We start from the raw sequence: 22,075 nt of genomic DNA, 5'->3' as shown, positions 1-22,075 counted from the left end.
AATTTTTGAAGCAAAGAAACATGTATTTACTGATATACTGTGTGAAAAGCACGAAAGAAAAACATTTTTAATGCTACTCATTTGTTGTTTTCTCACATTTTAACATACTCTAACACTAGTCATTACTCACTTCATGGAGATAATATGAAAAAAAGCTTTTGTTGTTAATTACAGTCAAATAAAAATAACAAGCAATTCCTGTACACGCAAACATGTTAGTGCACATCAAGTTTATCAAGAACAGCAAATGTACAGTAATGGTATGAATGTCAGTGTATGGGATGATGCATGAGTGCCCAATGTGTTGGCTGATATGGAACTAAAACAACAAAATCCCTAAATATACAAGAGAACAGCTGGAGAATAACTGTCCACTGGAGTGACCACTATGCATGAAAGGGTTAAATTGACCAAAATACCTGATTTACACTTAAAAATGCAAAATTCAGAGGATAATATTATGATAAATGATGATAAATCACTTGAGAAAGTCACGTTTGAAGTTGTGACAAAAATTGTTTTGGGTCTTTAAGAGTTGAATGCTCATATTTCTAGGATTTTCCCCAATATAAACATGAAGAACAAAAAAACCCACGTAAATAATAAGGAAGAAATTTGTGAAATATCTTGAAAAAGTGTTGACATGAAATCCCCAAATGTTTTGTTTGTTCCCCAACTGAATAATAATTCAGTTTACAGTCACAGAGGAAGGAATACCTATTAGCTGAACTTTTTTCTTCAAATAATTTCTGTCACTGATTTTTAATCATCAGAATAGTTGTCAATTAGGGATGTAACGATATGAAAATTTCATATCATGGTTATTGTGACCAAAATTATCACGGTTATCATTATTATCGCAGTATTTATACTTATACAGGGTGGGGAAGCAAAATTTACAATGAACATTTAGTTGTTTTTTCTCAGCAGGCACTACGTCAATTGTTTTGAAACCAAACATATACTGATGTCATAATCATACCTAACACTATTATCCATACCTTTTCAGAAACTTTGGCCCATATGAGTAATCAGGAAAGCAAACGTCAAAGAGTGTGTGATTTGCTGAATGCACTCGTCACACCAAAGGAGATTTCAAAAATAGTTGGAGTGTCCATAAAGACTATTTATAATGGAAAGAAGAGAATGACTATGAGCAAAACTATTACGAGAAAGTCTGGAAGATACTATTAAAGAAGAATGGGAGAAGTTGTCACCCCAATATTTGAGGAACACTTGCGCAAGTTTCAGGAAGTGTGTGAAGGCAGTTATTGAGAAAGAAGGAGGACACATGGAATAAAAACATTGTCTGTTATGTAAATTTTCTTGTGGCAAATAAATTCTCATGACTTTCAGTAAACTAACTGATCATACACTGTCTTTCAATCCCTGCCTCAAAATATTGTAAATTTTGCTTCCCCACCCTGTACACACACTGAAATAATGTAACCAAGTTATATTTTGAAAAAATAAATAAATAAATAAATAAATAAATAAATAAATAAAAATAATAATAATAATAATAATAATAATAATAATAATAATAATAATAATAATAATAATAATAATAGACACAATGTACTCTCTGTTGCAGAAACATTCAAATATTAACATGTAAACATCAAACATGCAAATTTGCATTAAAGATGGAACCTTATGGCCATTGTTTGACCAATTTACAGATCAAGTTTGAGTTGTTTTAGTTTCTTTTTTGTAGATAGATAGATAGATAGATAGATAGATAGATAGATAGATAGATAGATAGATAGATAGATAGATAGATAGATAGATAGATAGATAGATAGATAGATAGATAGATGCAAACAAACTTAATAAAAATGTTGAATATGAGTAGCAAATGAACAAAATAAGGAACAAATTGAACAAAAATGCACAAACATAAGCAGCAAAATCACTGAAAAATGAACAAAAAATGAGATAAAATGAATAAAAACTGACCAAAATTGGCAAGAAAATAAATAAAAATAAATGTAAATAAGTAGCACAACGATCCAGGGAATGTGCAGTACTGTGACTTTTCAAAGTGCGGTATTCAAACAGTTATCATGATAATGAGAATTTAAACGTTAATACTAACCGTTGGGAATTTTACCGCAGTTTATCATTATACCGATAATTGTTACATCCCTATTGTCAATTAATTTAATATTCTATAAACTAATGGAGTGATCATTGCAACTCTGCGAAACTAGTTCCAATCAGAAGACCATGGAGACGTGTGTTCTGTACTGTGGATTGGAATAAGTTTACTATATGTCTGGATATTGAGAGGAACAAACCTCCACAACAGGAAGTCTCATAGTTGAAATGAGTTGTAGATATTTCAAATGAATAGACAATTTGTATCATTAAAATCTGAGTGCTGTTTCTTTTGACACAAAATGAGGACATGGTGTACTGAATCAACGTTCAGTGACTTTAGAATGATCTCTGCAGTGTTTCTCACTGGGAATTTTACTGTTCAGTGTAAAAAAAAAAAGGGAGAATCAGTTTTGTAACATGAGAGGAGGTGTTGCATTAAAAGTCATTCCTTGTTCTGACTGTGAGGAGACATTTTACACATCATAACTATAAAAGCCTTAAAGAAAATGACTCACCTTTTATAATGCATTTATTTTCATTGAACTTATTAAAACTATGTCTTGAATCAATTGTTGAGGTTGAGAGTTCCCAAATGTTTTAAACCCCACAAAGAAACTCACAGAAACATATTGAAATACATCATGAATATTCATATTAGCTAACATTTTTTACCGACTCTTCCACTATCCACTAAAAATGTAGAATAAGTGTACTTTTCCCTGCTGTTACTTGTCTACATTAAAAAAAATAAATCAGTGAATGCGAGTTTTCGTGTAATATAACCTCAGACATTCCATTTAACTCTGAACACACTGAACTCACACTCACATATTGAGATACACAAACACATAACTATACTTTCTTTTTCACCATCTCTTGAAAGTCTCTTCTTTTGCCTTTTTCGGTCCTATTTTAATCGAGAAACTGAATTCTCACATCTCTGTATTATTATGTCTTTTACTACTTCATAATATAAGTAAATAATACATAATATAATACACAATATAACATAATGTTGAATATTTCTTCATGTACAACTTAACCTACATTATACACAGCTTCCCAACTGACATATTTCAATAATGTCAAATGTGTACGGTAATATTTATGGATGTTGCAGAAATCTAATAGAATCTTCAAAATTCTGTTTGCATTAGTGTAGAAATACTTGAAAATAAGAATCATGTTTTGGTTTCCTTTGAATGAGCCATTTTTACATCTACTACAGTTTGAATGTGGAGTATTTTCACTGCTATGACACAGAGTTAGATGAGGAGGGGGTTCAGGGCCGGATCTATCAAAGGTTTGCGTGTATTAAAATGTGTGCAAACTCACTGCACACACAAAAAAATGTACAAACTGATTTACTAACAGTGTGCAATAAGGGTTGCGTCTTTCAAAGGTGCAAAATAATGCGTCTGCATCCGGTTAGTGCGTTTGCCACAATGAATATGCAGTTTGGAGCGTTTATATGCAGTTGTGCGTGTGCTGGGAGGAGAAAATGTAAATATACTAATTTAGCACACGCAGTGATTTATCAAACCCAAAAGCAATTTTGCTCATAGAAACTGCGTCTGTATTTAACACGTCTCAAAAGGAGGTGCAAACGGTTTGGATGTGTAATTGCACACACGGCAGGAGGAAGCAGTAGAGACCCTCAGTATGTCTTGAAGATGCTCATCATGCCGAGTTGAATAATGACGTTTGATGTTGTATTCTTTGTGCACGGCAACTTTTTCTGTGCATTTAAGACACGTTGGGGTCCCCCTGTGCTCAACAACAAAAAATTCTGTCTCCCACTTCTCCTGGAATTGTCTGTGCTCGTCACTAATCTTTCTCTTCACAGTAGGTTTTGAAAAAGCCATGACTGGGACAGGATACATTTTTATGTCACTTACTCGTCACGTTCTCCTTCATTAATCGCACTTAGGCGAGGTGCGTTCACGGGCATCGGAATTCCGAACATCAATATTAATGAGGGGGAACGTAACAAGTAGCTATAAATAATTACTTTTCAAATAAATTCCCCCACAAAAAAATAGATCCTGTGAGAAAAACTTGTGGGCCGCACTAACATTAATGTTTGGTATCAAATGGGGGGGCCACAAATTCACATGCTGCAGGCCGCAAACAGCCCGCGGGCTGCGAGTTTGAGACCCCGGGGCTACAGTGTGACAAAATTATGCGCACCTGACAGTCATTCTATCCAAATACCCCCCCCCCCCCCCCCCCGCGTGCGCACACGCACACACACACACACACACCTTTCAAATGAAAAATAAATGAATGAATGAATGAGTCATGCCATACCTTCTATGACAAAACTCCTCCAACATCACATTCCCATGCATCTGGATCATTCAGTCTCTGTTCCATCAGTGCTGGTTTATCCCACAGCAGTTTTTACAGCGTATTGTCCCCAGTAGTGCACACAAACCCCTCATTTATATAGGACAGTCTCCAAGACTTTGCACCTGTTGTAATTCGCACAAGCAATTCGAGTAAATCACCCACAAACTGTGATCACACCCCACACACAAAATTCTGGATTGCACAAGCAGATTACTACACACACATTGGGATCTTCGTAGATCCTGCCCACAGTGTGTTGTACTTTCACCACTAGAGGCCACTGTACGTCACTCACTGAACCCTTAAGACAGAGGGGGTTTTTTACCTCCTCCAGGAGGTATTGGGTACAGTTACATGACATTTTTTAAATCCAATTTATTTTTCCAGAAGAAATTAATTTGGAACTAAAGTACTTTCTTTTCTGTTTACATGGAAATGTTAAACCCGAATAAAGGTTTACATGAGAAATGTTTATTTGGTTCTCGCAGCCCTTCTGTTAGCTTAGCTTAGCATAGTCACTGCATTTCCATGGTCACACGTAGTCAGTTTTTTAAAGGTGATTTGTTGTCTTTTGTTACTGATTTTATGAAATCCGATTCTCCCTAATTATTTCTTTAGATCTGCGACTTACTGCACTCATACAATCTTGGGACTGTTGTGTTGACGGAAGTTGGAAAATCTTTTTGTTGGAAGGGATGCATGCGCTAAATTAGCTTTGCTTTACCATTTTAGCTTTGCATTAGTTTTTATTTGCCCAGATTTTCTTACTGCAGTAAGTCACATGGCCATGATTTGAGCCTCAGTTTGTGATCATGTTGACCCCACCGGACTAAAGGAATGATGAGGGAGAATTGAATTTCACAAAATCACTCATAAAATACTGCAAATCATCTATAAAAGCCTGGCTACGTCTGACAAGAGGAATGAAGCAATTATGCTAAGCTAGGCAAAGCTAAGCTAACGGAAGGGAAGCTGCGAGAACAAGTCAATTGGTGCACTGCAGTGCAACTGATTTGAACACTTATCGAACTCATTAGTGCATGACAAATGAATGAATAAAAAACAGGTGGTGAACTCCAGGCTGGTAGATCCCATCAGAATCGCCCACTGGAACGATTTGGGTTGACTAGACTGCAGTGCATATTCTTCCGCCAGCGCAGAATGTGTGCGTCATCACGACAGGACAAGGCAACGAGCATGTGCAGAATGGAAGGAATAAAGTCCAAACGGAATAAAGGGTTTACATGTCCCAGGAAGAATTTAGACCGAATTCAAAAGTGGATTAAACCAGTGACTTTAATCGGGTTTAAATTGAATCCCAACTTTTCTTTTTCAACTGGAATAAGGTGTTTACATGGGCATCTGAAATAGGATCTAACCTTTAATCAGTTTAAACCAGGAATAGAAGTTGTCATGGAAACGCACGGAATGCGATCACTTTGCTTTGTTTGTTTGTTTGCAACTTTAGGGGAAAACTATTCCACCCATTTTTTCCAAATCTTCCGCACAGATAGGCCTAGGCCCTGGGACCAACCCATTAAATTTTGGGCCAGTAGGCCAGAGTTCAAGGTCACAGCAAGGTCACAAAGTCTACCTTTTTCCTATCTGTCATCATTGAGCAATTTTCCAAAATTCATCAAAAATTCAAAACAACTTCATTTAGCCTCCAATTGGATTCACCCGTAGCTTAGAACAATATCTTGTATCTGGCACAAAATTGTCCACATCCACTGTGGAATGTGGACTCTGTGGACATTTACATTTAACATTGAAAATCCCATTTACCACACATTTTTCATTAGAACTCAACAAATATTGATTGGAATTGAATCTAATTTGACATACACATGACTGGTACCAAGCTTCAGCTTCTTCTGCTGTATGGAACAACCTGGAAACTGTTGAATTTAAACAGAAATAGTCGATCCACACATGCACAGCGTTCGGGGTGCTTGGCGGAGGTTTGTGTTCTCTGAACACTTGTTTTTCATAGATTTGCTCAGGTTGAATTGGGGTCCATCCATCCTACTGAAGCCCCATATTTTGATTTAATGCCGTATACTTTAACACATAAAGGTTAAAGAATTTTCTCAAACAGTGGGACATTGTATAGTTTTAGAGCAGCTATTGCACAAACTGGATTAAACAGCATATTTGTGAAGAATTATTATCAGCAGCAAATGAATATTTTTCATCTCAGTCCATTTATGTACAAACAACAAAACGCAAATGACGAAGATAAAGAGATGTGTAAACTATCCACAACAACAGTTACTGCTGAAATATGTTGAAATAAAATGGTTGGAGGTGAATTCCTCTTAATTCTTTTTGAGTAGTGAGTATAAGGTGACATTTGTGAGATTCAGTCCAACATGGTTGTGGATGTGATCTCCAGTCCAAATGTTTCTTTGTGTCTAATCCATCAAAGTGAATGTTGTTTCTTCAGTGAAGTAACTGTCAGCACTCTGCAGCATATGTTTATTTAACAACACTTTTAGAGGAAATTACTCATGACCAGAAGGATGCTTGTGATAGCATAAGACCAGAGGGTTTGCACGTTTTTGTGCAAAAAACTGTACCAGAGGTCACTATTTATTATTCATGTTCCTAAAATGAACACTTTTGGGCACTATTATGATCGATTTGCTGTGAGATTTCCTGATGCTTTTGGATGATTTCTGGAAAACACATGCATCATATTTATCTCAACAGACCAGAACAAAGTAGGACACTTTAAAAAAAAAAAAAAAAAGAAAAGAAAATAATAATAATAATAATAATAATAATAATAATAATAATAATAATAATAATAATAATAATAATGAGAAGAAGAAGACAAAGAAGAAGAAGAAGAAAAGTTTAAAAAGCTTTCCAGCTCACATGTATGTGAGCCCATCCCTGTTGAGGGCACAGATGTGTGTTTTCCTCAGTGTCCACCTTTCACAGGTGTGTGTACCTGCACAGGACACACGAGACAGCCGATTGGTTCAACAGCCTGCCACTGGTCAAAGCAGCCAATCAGCATCTTCCTGGGCGTTTGTATCACAGACTTCTTTTCTTTTCATTCTTTGCTTTTCATTCTTTTCCTTTCTTTTCTTTTCCTTTCCTTTCTTTTCCTTTCCTTTCCTTTCTTTTCTTTCTTTCTTTTCTTTCCCTTCCCTTTCCTTTCTTTTCCTTTCTTTTCCTTTCCTTTTCTTTTTTCTTTTCTTTTCTTTTCTTTTCCTTTCTTTTCTTTCTTTTCTTTTCCTTTTGTCTTTTCTTTTTTCTTTCTTTTCCTTTTGTCTTTTCTTTTTCTTTCTTTCCTTTTCCTTTCCTTTCTTTTCATTTCCTTTCTTTTCTTTTTTCTCTTCTTTTTTCTTTTCTTTTCTTTTCCTTTCTTTCTTCTCTTTTCCTTTCCTTTCCTTTCTTTTCTTTTCCTTTCCTTTCTTTTCCTTTCTTTTCTCTTCTTTTCTTTTCTTTCTTTCCTTTCCTTTCTTTTCTTTTCTTTTCTTTCTTTTCTTTTCTTATTTCTTTTCTTTTTTCTTTTCCTTTCTTTTCTTTTCCTTTCTTTCTTTTCTTTTTTCTTTTCTTTTGTTTTCTTTTCTTTCTTTTCTTTTCTTTTCTTTTCACCTACTGGGCTCATCACCTCTGCAGCCTGTCTGCGTGTATTCGGTGACAGTGTGGCCTCAGCCATCCTCCTCCTCCTCTTCATCCTCCTCATCCTCCTCATCCTCATCAGCTCATTCGCTCCATGCAGACGTCCAGGGCCTCCGCAGGAAACATTTGAACCCTCCTGTAAATTCTTTTCCGCACACACCAGTCCTGTAGATGAGTGTGCAGCTCTGCTCCTGCTCTGGTCCTTTCACTCCACTCTTCTGCCTTCTCCTTTCTCCATCACTGAGGCCTTCCTTATACATTGATTTGCGTGGCCGCTGTGGAAACCTAACAGATGGTCCTGTAACTTGATAAATGAGCTCGGGTGTTTTGTCATTCTTGTTGCCCTCCAAAGTGCCACTCGCTCTGCCTGTGTTTGTCAGTTCTCTGCTCATGTGGGCCCGCACATGCAAAACACATAAACACAAAAATACTGGAGGCTTTTACGCAGACAGGACGCAGAGGTGCGGAGTGGTGATTCTCTCCATTTTATTTGATGATTTGGAGACTCTGTTCTTTTAATGATCGTTCATAGACTGGAGTTTAAGGGTAGAATACTGGTGTCAGTGGGACCGGATGAAAAAGGCGTGTGAATTGGAATTATTATTATTATTATTATTATTATTATTATTATTATTATTATATCATATTTTTGTTTCTATTTCATTGTTGTGTGTCTGTTTTGTAAGAATGGTAAGAACTGGCGTATAGAAGATCAGCACGTCTGTGTGTGTGTGCGTGAGAGAGAGAGAGAGAGAGAGAGAGAGAGAGAGAGAGAGAGAGAGAGAGAGAGAGAGAGAGAGAGAGAGAGAGAGAGAGAGAGGTGCCATGTGCTTCCTGTCTACACGCCATTCACCTCCCCGGGATCCAACAGGATGGAGGTGCTGCTGCTGCCGCTCACACTCCAATAAAAAATAAAGTCCAAACTGACCTAAAGAAGGCTCAGCTCACAGTTTGGACTTTGTGGTCGCCGTTCGCTTTTCTTTTTTTTGGCACCCACCGTCTCTGTTGCTGGACTCCACCGGGCCTGTTCCTCTAACTCACTGTTTTCCATCGGTAACCCTGTTGGAGTGCGTCGTCGTTTTTAGGACAGAGAGGTATGTCACTACTTTTTTTTTTTTTTTTAAATAATGTGCATTTACGCACTGTCAGACCTGTTTTTTTTTTTTTTAAACTGTGTCTTTAAAACCTCCATTACGCATGCAAACTGTGACATGAAGATGCAAAACGCTGCTAAATGAGCCGCTCTGAAGCTGCTGTACTTGTGTCAGGTCCATGGTTCCAACAGCTGCGGGCTGTTTAGGTCTGTTTCAGAGGTTTGTTTTAAAGGTCAGTGGACTGCAGTGGAAGTGTGCGCAGGTGAATGTGAGATAGGCCTCCTTCAACCTAATTTCGAGCAACTGGCTGAAGCTAATCTGCGTAGAAGCTTTAATTATATATAGGGCTAGTCTTTTATTAACAATGTGAAGACGCACGGTTGGATCTGTGTAATTACCAGAAAAGCAGCTTATAGTTGTTCTTTTCTCCGCTAAGCGCATTGGCGCAGCTCAGGCTGTATTTTCCTTCTGTCCTTATCCGACCATAAGGATCTTATGGGACTCTTAAGTAGTTGCCCTCTCAGTGCGAGCCGATTTGGAGATAAGAGTAGCAGATCCACTTCCAGAGTGAGGAGGCCCAGTACATGCACCTAGTATGGAATAAAGACATGATTCACAACACGAGTGAGTTCACTGATCAGCGCTGGAAACTCCTGCAACAGACTGATGTTCCATGTAAATATTTGGAAATGATATTTAGATATTAAGAATTACTAAATAATGATTTTTCTTTAAAAAAAAAAAAAATTTTTTGTTATTATTTTTATTACTGACAGTGTCAGTAATGTGAGATTGTTTGAAGATTGTAATAATGAAAAATAAAAATAAGCTCATAATAATAATAATAATAATAATAATAATAATGATAATAATAATAATAAAATCCATAAATAGTTTTCAGGTCTATATCAAATTGTCATGCATTTATGTTCATTTAAATGTGGACAGAAACTGAAATATTTCTATACATATATTTTTATAGTTTATGTTTTAATTGTGTATTTTTAATTAGAATGATTATATTGTTATTTTTTATTACCTTAAATACCAGGTTTTATTTTGTGTGTTCACATTTGTTATTTTTAAGGCTGATCATTTCCATGTATCAGAAGCTGTTTTTTTTTTGTTTTGTTTTGTTTTTTTTTTCTTTTTTTCCTCTTGTTAAACAGGCCTCTGTTTCACTCCTTTCCCCTCTGATTGACAGACTTCCAGGGATGGAGTCGATGCCCAGACAGCTTTCAGCGGGACGAGACTCCAGCTCTTCCCCTCCTTTAAAGCCGGACGCACAGAGCTTCTCCAGCCCCAGCTCCCTCAAACCCAACCAAGTGAGTGAGACCTCCCTGTACGGCGTTCCCATCGTCTGTCTGGTCATAGACGGTAAGGAGAGACTCTGCCTAGCGCAGATTTCCAACACCTTGCTGAAAAGCTACAGCTACAACGAGATCCACAACCGCCGAGTGGCGTTGGGCATCACCTGCGTGCAGTGCACCCCCGTCCAGCTGGAGCTCCTGCGGCGCGCCGGGGCCATGCCCATCTCCTCCAGGCGCTGCGGTATGATCACCAAACGGGAGGCCGAGAGGCTCTGCAAGTCCTTCCTGGGCGCACACTCTCCACCAAAACTACCAGAAAATTTTGCTTTTGACGTGTCTCATGACTGCGCGTGGGGGTGCAGGGGCAGCTTCATCCCGGCCCGGTACAACAGCTCCAGAGCCAAGTGCATCAAGTGCACTTTCTGCAACATGTATTTCTCTCCAAATAAATTCATTTTCCACTCCCATCGCACCCCAGAGTCCAAGTATCTGCAGCCGGACGCGGCCAACTTCAACTCGTGGAGGCGCCACCTCAAACTGACGGAGAAGAAGCCTTCTGAGGACATCAACCACGCGTGGGAGGATGTTAAAGCCATGTTCAACGGGGGGAGCAGGAAGAGGACACTGCCCATGAACGGCTCTGGGATGTCCTCGTCCATGAAATCCCAGGCCTCGTCCAGTCTGGCCCAGACCAGCTCCCCTGAAATCCCACACAAAACTTTACGGTGCGAGGAGGACCAGGCCAGTACCGGCCTGGGTTTGGCAGGGGGCGCGCGCAGCTACCCGGTCATCCCCGTGCCCAGCAAGAGCTTTGGCATGCTCCAGAAGATCCCCCCCCCTCTGTTCCCCCACCACCCCTACAGCTTCCCCGGCTACGGCCTGTGTCCCAAAAAGAGCGACGGTGTGTCCGAGGCCAACAAGACCAACGTGTCCGGTGTGTTCTGGCCCGGCGCAAAGGACACCCTGTACCCGGCCTTCCCCGTGTTCTGGCCCACAGCCGGGGGGCTCCCCATGCCTCCGTACCCGGGCTCGCCCCCCAAACCGCCCCCTGAGCTGCCCGGCGTCCGGCAGGGCGAGCTGGACTTATCTGACCAAAGCGACCGGGGCGCAAACACACCCAAGGCCCCCAGCCCCCCCCACCCCCAGCAGCCGCACCCCCACCCGCAGGACGGCGCAGAGCGGTGCCCCAGCTCCCACTCCTCCAACACCAGGAACGACGACGACAAGTCCGGGGACGAGACCCCCCAGAGGAAGATCAGCTACATCTCCGCCTTCAGACCTGTGGTCAAAGACGCGGAGACCATCGCCAAACTGTACGGAAGCCGGGACGGCTACGGCGTGCGCCCCGGATACCTGTCCCCGGATTTTATCAGCGAGAGCTCCAGCTACAGATCCGTTTCACCGGACAGAGACAGCGAGGTGGACGACGAGGACCCGGACGTGGATGTGGAGTCGAACCGGGGACAGGACGAGGAAGAGCCGATCCGGATCTCCGGGGGGGACCGCCACCACCACCGTGACTCCCCCGTCCCGGACCGGATCTCCCCGGGTGCGGAGGAGAGTCACGAGCCGCCCGCAGCCGCCTCCAGCCCCGGAGCCGCATCACCGGAGGAGTGCGCGCACACCGGCTCCTCAGAGGAGGACAGACAGATGCGTAATGGCTCCCCCCATCATGAAGTAAGATTAGATGAAATGATACTTTAATGATCCCCGTGGGGGCCGTGGAAGTGACAGTAGCAGCAGAATGTAGCCTCATAAGAATGTGTAGAGAAGAGGATGAACATGTAATGAAGATGAACTGATGACACACACACACACACACACACACACACACACACACACCTGACCTGTGGACTGATGTTAGTGTAGAACATGCAGAGCAGATGGCCTTTAGCTGACACTGTTCTACACACACAGGCCCAGTCTGATGAACCACACAACATTTTCCAAAACTAAGGATCAATGACAGATGCATGTTCAGGTCAATTAAAACAAATGAGCGTTAATTACTACACTCACACACATATATATATATGTTCCATTTTTCTTTGGGGCAGCTTATGTCTCTACAGAAATTGTGGGTTTTTAAAGACGTCAATTATGTGAAGAACTGCAGGGAATGAAATGACCGTAATTAGTGCGCGTTATTAAATACAAGTGTGTCCAATTTTACAGATGTACCCTCCTGAAAAGGACGCGCACGTGCTCCTGGACGAGCCCTCGTCGTTTGGGTCGAAACAATCGAACAGATCCGATGGTGATTATTGATGTGAATTATTGTTCAGTTAATATGCAAATGCCGTGTTTTCTTCTCCTGAAACTGCTTTTCTGTTCAGGTCTGAACCATGTGTGTGAACAACAAAGCCAACACAACACCACGTCCTTCCAGGAGCCCAAGGACAGACGAGGCGAGACCCTTTGGTTTTATAAGCCTTTTGGTTCAGATCCACCCGGGCCTCAGTGGTCCACCTAAACCCAGTTTAACCCCAGTGTCTGGTACCTGGATAAAAAAAAAAAAAAAAAAAAAAAAAAAAAAGGGGGAGTTAATGTGAACTGTGGTGTGTTTCTGTGCAGGAGATGGAGCTTTACGCATCGACATCAGCGTCCATGAAAGAAATCTGGAAAACATGGCTAAAGGTAAGAAAAGGATTTTTTTTTTTTTTTTAAAGGATCACAATAAGCAATTATTTGAATTTATTATAATTTATTTATCACAAGAAATAATATGTTAAAACACCAGGTAAATGAACCCGGAGAAGGCAAACATTATGGAAATATATAAATACCACATTGCTCATTTTCTTTTATATTTCATTTCCCACTTGTGTTTTTTTTGTTTTTTTTTCCCTAAATGTCATTTTCTTTGCACTTCTGTGTTTGTTGTATGTTGCTGCTGTCAACTGTAAAATGTCCCCATGCTGGGATCAATAACGTCTTATCTTATTTAATTTCGATTTCAAGATAAATAAATGCATCTCTTGTATTATTTATCTGAATTTACAGTAAAATAAATCCTGTTTGATTTGGATTATTTTATTTCTAAACTATGTTCATTCATTTTAAAACCATTCATATGGGATGTCATGCTCATTTTCGGCTCTGTGTTCCGCCTCTGTTTGAATACATTTTCTCGCCCACAGCCTGTGAATACCAAGTGCCAGAATTTGGGTGTGAATTTCCATTTTGCGGGCCTAAAGTGTTTCCTAGTTGTTAACCACTTAATCACGAGATGTGGGAGTTTTGACTTATTATTGTAAGAAGAAATCGTTTAGAGGCTATTAATATTTTAACGAACAGAGCCATAACCCCGAGGCACGGCAGCTAATTATTTTACAACGCTTGGAAAAACCCTGGGACTCCGTTATTATCGTCTCAACCTCCAGGCGATGGATGGAAATTACTCTGGCAGCGAGAGAAGGAAAGCATGGGGAACGGCTGTGATGGAGGGACGCAAACGCACCTGCCAGTGGCTTTTCGGGGCCTGACGTTCATTTTTACGCGTGGAAATGTAGAATATATCACTTTAAGTGGAATCAGAACTGCTGTGAGGTACTAGTCAATGAATCAAAAAAAAAAACATGCGTTTGGAAATGATTTTGAAAAATGACGCTTTAAATGTGTGTTTTTTTGGTGCGTATTCATTATGGTGCGTAATTTCTTACACCGTCAGAGCCTTTTATCACAAGTGGGAGCAGGATTTATGTTTGTATTGGGCGGTGATTTACGAATTCTAAGAAATTTTAATGAAATTTTACAGGCCCTTGTCAGTGGAAAAAAAAAAAAAGATTAACAAATTCAATTCCCAAAAAAAAAAAAAAAAAAAAAGCACAGAAACCGGACGGACGTGCTGTTTCTGAGTATTAGAAACTAACTTTACCTCTGAACATCCAAGAGTCCAAGGAATTTAAAAAACAATACATCTAAACGAATGGGAATCAGCCTCAGCAAAACGAACTGATAAATCTCGTAGTGAACATTAAAACCTAATTTATGCGCAAATGACACTTTAACCACTGTTATTTTCCAGTACACTGTAAAAAGAAAAAAAAAAATCCTGTTGTTTTTACGGAAAAAACCTGGCAGCTGTGGTTTCCGGAACAATACTGTAAAAAACACATCCAACTGTAAACATATTTACGGAGTAACATGGAGATTTAACAATTTAAACATGTAAATTTAACCTTTTAAACATGGAGATTTAACAGTTTAAATATGTAAATTTAACATTTTAAACATGCAAATTTAACACTGGATTTAAATGGTAAATAAATTGCACTTATTTAGCCCATTTTCTCCACCTTCATGGTGTTCAAAACCACCAGGTCCAACTGGGACCAGTTTAAGGTTCAGTGTCTTCCATGGACACTTTAACATATGGACAGTCAGAGCCAGGATTGGAACCACCAACCCTTTGGTTATTGGATGTGCCGCTCTACCAACTCTACCAACCCATTCATTTACAAGTTTAAAATGTTAAATTGTCAAATGTTTACTTTTGTATAACTTCTTTATTTAAAAAAAGAGGGGGGAAAAAAGCAAATAGGCTGTTATTCCAACATTATGGTCTTTGCAATTTAAACAGTTTAAACGTTTTTCAATTTACAGTTTTATTTTCTAAAAAACAATAGAAATACATAATTTCTACATGCAAATCTGGTTTGGTTCACATACTCTTCCTGTAAAAACTACACCTATATTTGATTTAATCACTGACACAAAAATCTTTTCAGATAAACAACTTTGCATTGTATTGTCACTTACAGTTTTTTTTTTTTTTTTATGTTGCAATTTTACAACTTTTTGGTGTTAATTCTACAGTCATTTTTTACAGTGTAGAGTCAGGTGTTCCAGTGGAGCCATCAGATTCATCCGCCCATCCTCTGCTTTCTGTGGTCCAAATGTAGGCTATCCGCAACGGAAACATGATTGTGTTTTGAATTTTTGCAGAGGAACTGCAGAAGCAGCTTGTGGAGCAAGTGGAGCTGAGGAAAAAGTTGGAGAGAGAATTTCAGCACTTAAAAGGTAGGAACAAAATTTGAGCTTGGTTTGTATTTTGCGCAGTTAAAAAGTAGATGTGTGTGTGTGTGTGTGTGTGTGTGTGTGTGTGTGTTTGGATTTTAACCCTTTCATGCATATGTGGTCACTCCAGTGGACAGTTCTTCTCCAGCTATTCTCTTGTATATTCACAGGTTTTGTTGTTTTAGTTCCATATCAGCCAACACAGTGGACACTTCTGCACCATCCCATAATACACTGACAATTCATACCAGTTCTGTAACTTCATGTTCTTGATAAACCTGATCTGCAGTAAGGTGTTTGAGTATAAATCAGCTGTTAATTGTTATTGGATATTAATTAACAGTTTTCTTAAAAAGTTGTTTGGTTGTTTTTTTTTTGTTTTGTTTTGTTTTGTTGTTTTTTTTGCAACTAGTATTAGAGTATATTGAAATATGAGAAAACATCAGATTTGCTGCATTAAAAATGTATTTATTTTATAGTTGTCACACAGTATATCACTTTCTGATAATGTTTTAAATGCAGGGTTCTTTGCTTCAAAAATCAAATCCTTGTTTTTTGTAACTCCATGAAATATACTGTGGGTTCATTTAAAAAAAAAAATCAATGTCATTGTTTTTTTCATGCCGAAACAGGAATAAAAAAAAACAATCAGGAGAAAAATCTTGACAAAGGTTCTCATAATTCATGCATGAAAGGGTTAAAGCCCATTTGATTCGATTAGACATTAGGAGGAGAGAATGTGTGTGTGTGTGTGTGTGTTTTATGCCTTTTTAAATTCAGGAATGCGTCTTTAAATTTCCACAATGTCAGAGTTTCCATCTGATGTGGCCTTCGGTACTCTTCAGATAATTTTCAGGATCAAATGAAGCGTGAGCTGTCCTACAGAGAGGAAATGGTCCAGCAGCTGCAGATTGTCCGAGGTGGGTCCCCCCCCTTTTTTTTTTTTTTTTTTTTGCTTTGTGCCTCCATAGAACGGTGACTGTCAAGCACATGTAGATCAATGCTCTTTAAGTTTATGGGAAAAACATTTGAGCCACAAAATAACATTTAAGTAACATAGGCCATATCAGTCAATCTGAACCAACTAGCCTCCTCTGTTCCACTAAAAAAAAAAAAAAAAAAAAAAAAAAAAAAGGAAAAGTGACACTTGCATATTGAACTATTGGCCATTTGTGTCCAGCCTTTTTCCTGTAAACTCCAGCCATATTTTTTTTTTTCATCTGCAGTTGAGTAAATTAATAGATATCAAAAGGTGAACCTGAAACCACACTGTTTTGTTTGCAAAGGTTATTTTCTCCTAAATCATGCTCTGGAAAATTGAATAGACAGACCATTATGTCGAGCTGTATCAGTTACATGCACTAGACAGCAACTAATGCCACCCGTTAAAGGATTGGTTTAATGTTACAGTAGTTTAAATACAGGGTTCAAGTACACAGAGGGGTCATTCTAAATACCAGAGGGCCAAACAGCATACATTACACTCACTTCAGATAACAGACGTTCTTTTTTAAATTCGTTTTTGACCATAAATTTTTTTTTTTATTCGTTTCATTTTTGATAGACACTTTGTGCAACGAGTTGGACCAAGAGAGAAAGGCTCGTTATGCAATACAACAGAAGCTAAAAGGTAATCTGATACGGTCCAAAAAGGAGCCTTTTTATGATATCAAACCAAAATATGCAAGTGCTACTTTTTATTGAAGAGATTACAGTAATTTACTGTCACAGCAAAAGGAAACATATTTAACCCTTTCATGCATATGTGGTCACTCCAGTGGACAGTTCTTCTCCAGCTGTTCTCTTGTATATTCATGGGTTTTGTTGTTTTAGTTCCGTATCAGCCAACACAGTGGACACTTATGCACCATCCCATACAATGACATTCAGACCATTACTGTAGCTTTGTTGTTCTAGATAAACCTAATCTGCAGTAACATGTTTGAGTGTAAATCAATTGCTAATTATTAGGCTATCAGACCATAATTAACAATTTTCTTGAACAAAAAGTTTTTTTGTTTCTTTTTTGCATATTATCTCTATGAATTGAGTAACAACTAATATTAGTGGATGTGAAAAATGTGAGTAAATGGCATTAGTGGCATTAAAAATGTTCTTATTTCATATTTTTCACACAGTATATCACTTTCTGATGATGAGTTTTAAATACATGTTTCTTTGCTTCAAAAAATTAAACACATGATGTCCAGCTGAGTGGACAATTTTTGTAACTCCATGAAAAACAGGGTTGTAACAACAAAATTAATCAATTGCATTGTTTTTTTCATGCCTAAAGAGGGAAAAAAAAATCACTCAAGAAAAAAATATTGACTAAGGTTCTTATAATTGATGCATGAAAGGGTTAAATGCAGCTTCAACGTGATCATTGTAAACTTTTGGAGGTTATACGTGCGTGTTCTCACTGTCGGACTCGTTTCTTCCCAGAAGCTCACGACGCCCTTCACCATTTCTCTTGCAAGATGCTGACCCCCCGGCAGTGCACCGGAGCCTGCACCTTCAAACCCCCCCTGCTGCCGCCTTAGTGCCCCGGCACGGCCTCTGCAGCCGAACCCCAGCACAGCCAAAAATACTGAGCCCCACACCCACCTCCAGAGCCCCCATGTGTTCACCCCACCACCCCAGCACCTGTAACCCACGGATTACCAAACCCACTCTGTAGACACACCGTTCAGATGAACACTTTACTGACTATGATGAGACTCACCGGACCGGAGAAATCCCTCCAAAAAGAAAAAAGAAAAGGAAAAAAAAAAAAAAAGAATTTTTTTTTTGCAGGATTCATTTTGTGAATGAAAGGATTGCTGGAAGCTGTGAAAGCTCAAACCAAGAAATTTCTCTCTGAATCAAAGTCATCTGCTCTTTAGATATTCAGAAAAAAAAAACACAATATACATATACTTAAATATATATCATGTGACAATGTGCAATGGCTTGTATAAATGTGAAATTAAGTTCACATGTGTCTCACTTAGGTTTTGTTTGCATATGTTGAGTTTTACATATATTTGTTATTTATTTCTCAGTCTGTCTCTGATTTAATTTATTGTTTAGATAATTTGTAACTCTGTTGTTAAGCACTTTAAATGGGCATCATTTCTGAATTTGACCATGCCGTCCGATACCAAATTCTTTTAAACAGAGCACATTTTTATGAACGCTAACTTCAGCAGCCCTTCAGGTTTCACACACACACACACACACACACACACACACACACACACACACACACACACACACACACACCCCTCCTTCACCAGGTTGTGTGTTCAAACTGAACTAATTATCAGAAATAAAAAAGGAAACGGTCTTGAGCCATTTATAGATTAATGTACAGTATAAACTACAGCGGATACTCAAAGCCTGTCCCATAATGCTCTCTGTTTCAGGGTTTTTCTACCATTACATCTGTACGTCATTGCCTTCTACAGACAAAACCAAAACTTTTACCATGATTTAAAAGTCTTTTTATAAGAAGAAGACACTGTATATGGAAATGTGTAAACTGCCACACACTCACTTTCATTTTTTGTCTCACCAAAAACAACTGGTTTCACACAATCCACTTATTTCCATGTATGTATGTACTCATGTCAATATTAATAAAATGTAAAATCCACTTTCTTGCTGTACATGCTGCTTGTTCTCCTTTTTGGTGCGAGTCTGACACCTGCTGGTTTTTACACAGAACGACGCTTTATGAGATGGCTCATATTTCCTCTTATTGTATTTGAGTTCAACATGATCTCTTTCATTAGGCAGCTACATCAGCGCACGACATGTCCAGTCAACTTATAATGTTTGACGTGGAGTCAGGGGAGCAGGCTGATCTAATAGTGAAATCTAATTCTTCTGATGGGAGGACTAATAGATATTGATTACACGGCACTCGGTCCCTGGATGCTTCATACTGAGACAGATACTCACATAATGTCACTGACACACAATGAATGTTAATTTTCTGTGAGTGTAATTGCCCTCCGTGGCAAAGCCTGTTCCCTTTGAATACTAACAAGGTCTGCAGAGCTGGAAAGAGCCGCTGCAGGGATGACTGAACGCTTTCACTGGGTTTTTATTTGGCCATTCATACGGAGACAAACCTGACTGAAGCTGATGTTTGGTGACATGTGGAAAAGCACACCTTAAAGCACAGGTGCCCGGGGGCCAAAACCGACCCCACGAAGGGTCCAATCTGGCCCGTGGAATGAATTTGTCAAATGCAAAAATTACACTGAAGATACACTGCGAAGAAGGGGTTTGTGGGTTGGAAAATACAAACTATGGAAATCAGTTACATTTTAATCAACAGTAATATTTAGCCAGGGAAATCTATTAGGACTGGTTATATTCTACCTATTGGTTAACAGTAACAATTGCTGCTTAAAATAATATAATAAAATCGACCCCATAATATTGTGATGTGTTGGAGGAGCAGCTGGGGGGAGTTTCCCAGCATGCATTGGGACAAACTAGTTGGGACAGTTTTTATGTGTTTGAGGTGATAAGAAGTGTTGTTATTTTTATATATAGCACAGTTATGGTGTGTTTGACTGTCTTTATTAGTTATTTTGTTGAATGAATATTTCTGTTTAGATGCTTCTTTGTTTCAAAATTCTCTGTAATGGTGTTTCATATAGGATTGGGTAAAACAGGAGGGGGGGAGAAAGAGAGAGAGAGAGAGAGAGAGAGAGAGAGAGAGACTAACTAGTGATGGGACTTATGGCTTTTTGAAGGGAGCCGTTCAATCAGGGGCCGTTCAACAGACTGGCTCTTTTATGGTTTTTGCGTTATTTTGAAACACCAATGTTTTAATGACTAAATAGGCTGCATATGATGATTGACATTACATTTTAAAGGTGTTTAATTGGCACGGCAGTAAATATTATCCTACTATAAAAAAGAATAGTTAGTTAAAATGTGCGGGCTAAATACATGACATGAGAGGTGATTTAGTGATTTATTCCGAACATGCAATGAAATTTATATTTATTTATTAACATATACGCACTTGCAAAACATACATAATAATACAAATATCAAGAATCATAACAATCTTAGTCAGAAGAAAAGCACAATAATTCCATTTACATGCCTGAAAAGGGGTGGGAAGAAGTATAACTTATTAAATCCCACCCCCTCTCCATACAATATTATTAATAATATATGTCCCTCTTCCTTTTACGTTACTCTTCTATATTTATATATCTTTTCACACACACACAACACACATACACACACACTCATTCATCCATATACACATATATATGTTTATACATATACACACATACAAATACACATACAGGGGTTGGACAAAATAATGGAAACACCTTAAAAAATCAACAAAATATAATTTAATATGGTGTAGGTCCGCCTTTTGCGGCAATTACAGCCTCAATTCTCCGAGGTATTGATTCATACAACTTGTGAATTGTTTCCAAAGGAATTTTAAGCCATTCTTCAGTTAGAATACCCTCCAACTCTTTTAGAGACGATGGCGGTGGAAATCAACGTCTTACTTGAATCTCTAAAACTGACCATAAATGCTCAATAACGTTGAGGTCTGGGGACTGTGCCGGCCATACGAGATGCTCAACTTCATTAGAATGTTCCTCATGCCATTCTTTAACAATTCTAGCTGTATGGATTGGGGCATTATCATCTTGAGGTGAAGGTGTTTCCATTATTTTGTCCAACCCCTGTATAATCTTTTACCAATGCCTTTCTTAGTTGTGCTAGCTAATAAATAAACAAATAATAACTAACTCAAGGAAGGAAATATATACATAAACAACAGTGAACATATGGTGACAATTAATAACCCTCTTCCCTGTATCTTGTGAAAAACCTGTTCTTATAAGTGTTTTTGAATTGACTTATGTTTGAACATTCCTTGTGCTCCTCCCTCAGTCTATTTCAGACTTTAACGCCACACACAGATATGCTCAAACTTTTCCTATTAGTGCGCACCCTCTGAACTTTGAAATAAAATCTGCCCCTTAAATTATAACTCCCTTCCCTTTCAGTGAGTAATTTCTGTATGTTTCCTGGTAGTAGATTATTTTTGGCTTTGAATATGATTTGTGTTGTTTGTAGTTCTATGATGTCTTTGAGTTTTAGTAACTTTGACTGTAAAAATAATGCATTTGTGTGATCTGTGGAACCTGCCTTATGAATGATCCTTACTGCTTTCTTTTGTAGAATGATTAGTGGATGGATTGTACTGTTATAGTTATTGCCCCAAACCTCTGCACAGTAACTTATATATGGTAGAACTATGGAACAGTAGAGAATGCGGAGTGATTTGTGATCCAGAACCTGTTTTGCTTTATTTAAAACTGCTATGCTTCTTGATAATTTGGACCGTGTATCAAGAAGCAGGTGACATTAGGCAAATGCTAGAATTCGACAAAAAAACATTACGGTTCATTATGTGGACTAGTCTGTAGCCTAAAAATGAAGAAGAAAATAAAACATTTTCTTATGAAATAACATTTTATTCTCCTCAAAACAAGAACAATAAATGTGTGTAAACATACGGAAAAA

The 22,075-nt window shown here is 38.5% G+C and overlaps 1 protein-coding gene across 6 annotated transcripts; it reads left to right on the top strand.

The window, feature by feature from the left end:
* The first annotated feature begins 8,954 nt into the window (after nt 1–8,954).
* LOC115417090 (SKI family transcriptional corepressor 1 homolog-B-like) lies at nt 8,955–19,151 on the top strand. Of its 6 annotated transcripts, none has more exons than XM_030131068.1 (9): nt 8,955–9,185; nt 10,390–12,172; nt 12,671–12,752; nt 12,832–12,903; nt 13,073–13,132; nt 15,443–15,517; nt 16,360–16,434; nt 17,079–17,144; nt 17,960–19,151. In XM_030131068.1, the coding sequence occupies exons 2-9, from the start codon at nt 10,400–10,402 to the stop codon at nt 18,055–18,057; spliced, it is 2,301 nt and encodes a 766-aa protein (XP_029986928.1). In that variant the 5' UTR covers nt 8,955–9,185; nt 10,390–10,399; the 3' UTR covers nt 18,058–19,151. The 6 variants fall into 6 exon arrangements, with proteins under 6 accessions (XP_029986928.1, XP_029986927.1, XP_029986925.1 ...); XM_030131067.1 differs by having other exon boundaries at nt 13,070–13,132; nt 17,963–19,151; XM_030131065.1 differs by having other exon boundaries at nt 8,955–9,186; nt 10,388–12,172; nt 13,070–13,132.
* Nucleotides 19,152–22,075: the final 2,924 nt, after the last annotated feature.

Source organism: Sphaeramia orbicularis, chromosome 3 (genome assembly GCF_902148855.1).
Source record: "Sphaeramia orbicularis chromosome 3, fSphaOr1.1, whole genome shotgun sequence".
Classification (NCBI taxonomy): Eukaryota; Metazoa; Chordata; class Actinopteri; order Kurtiformes; family Apogonidae; genus Sphaeramia; species Sphaeramia orbicularis.
Note: the sequence above shows the minus strand (reverse complement) of the source record. Positions and strands in the feature narration are given on the sequence as shown.

Excerpts from the sequence above, each read along its gene's own strand:
- LOC115417090 (XM_030131065.1), top strand. The coding sequence starts at position 10,400 with ATGGAGTCGATGCCCAGACAGCTTTCAGCGGGACGAGACTCCAGCTCT. Across the intron at positions 12,904-13,069 it reads GGAGCCCAAGGACAGACGAG|GAGATGGAGCTTTACGCATC; the intron begins GCGAGACCCTTT and ends GTTTCTGTGCAG. Across the intron at positions 17,145-17,959 it reads AATACAACAGAAGCTAAAAG|AAGCTCACGACGCCCTTCAC; the intron begins GTAATCTGATAC and ends GTTTCTTCCCAG.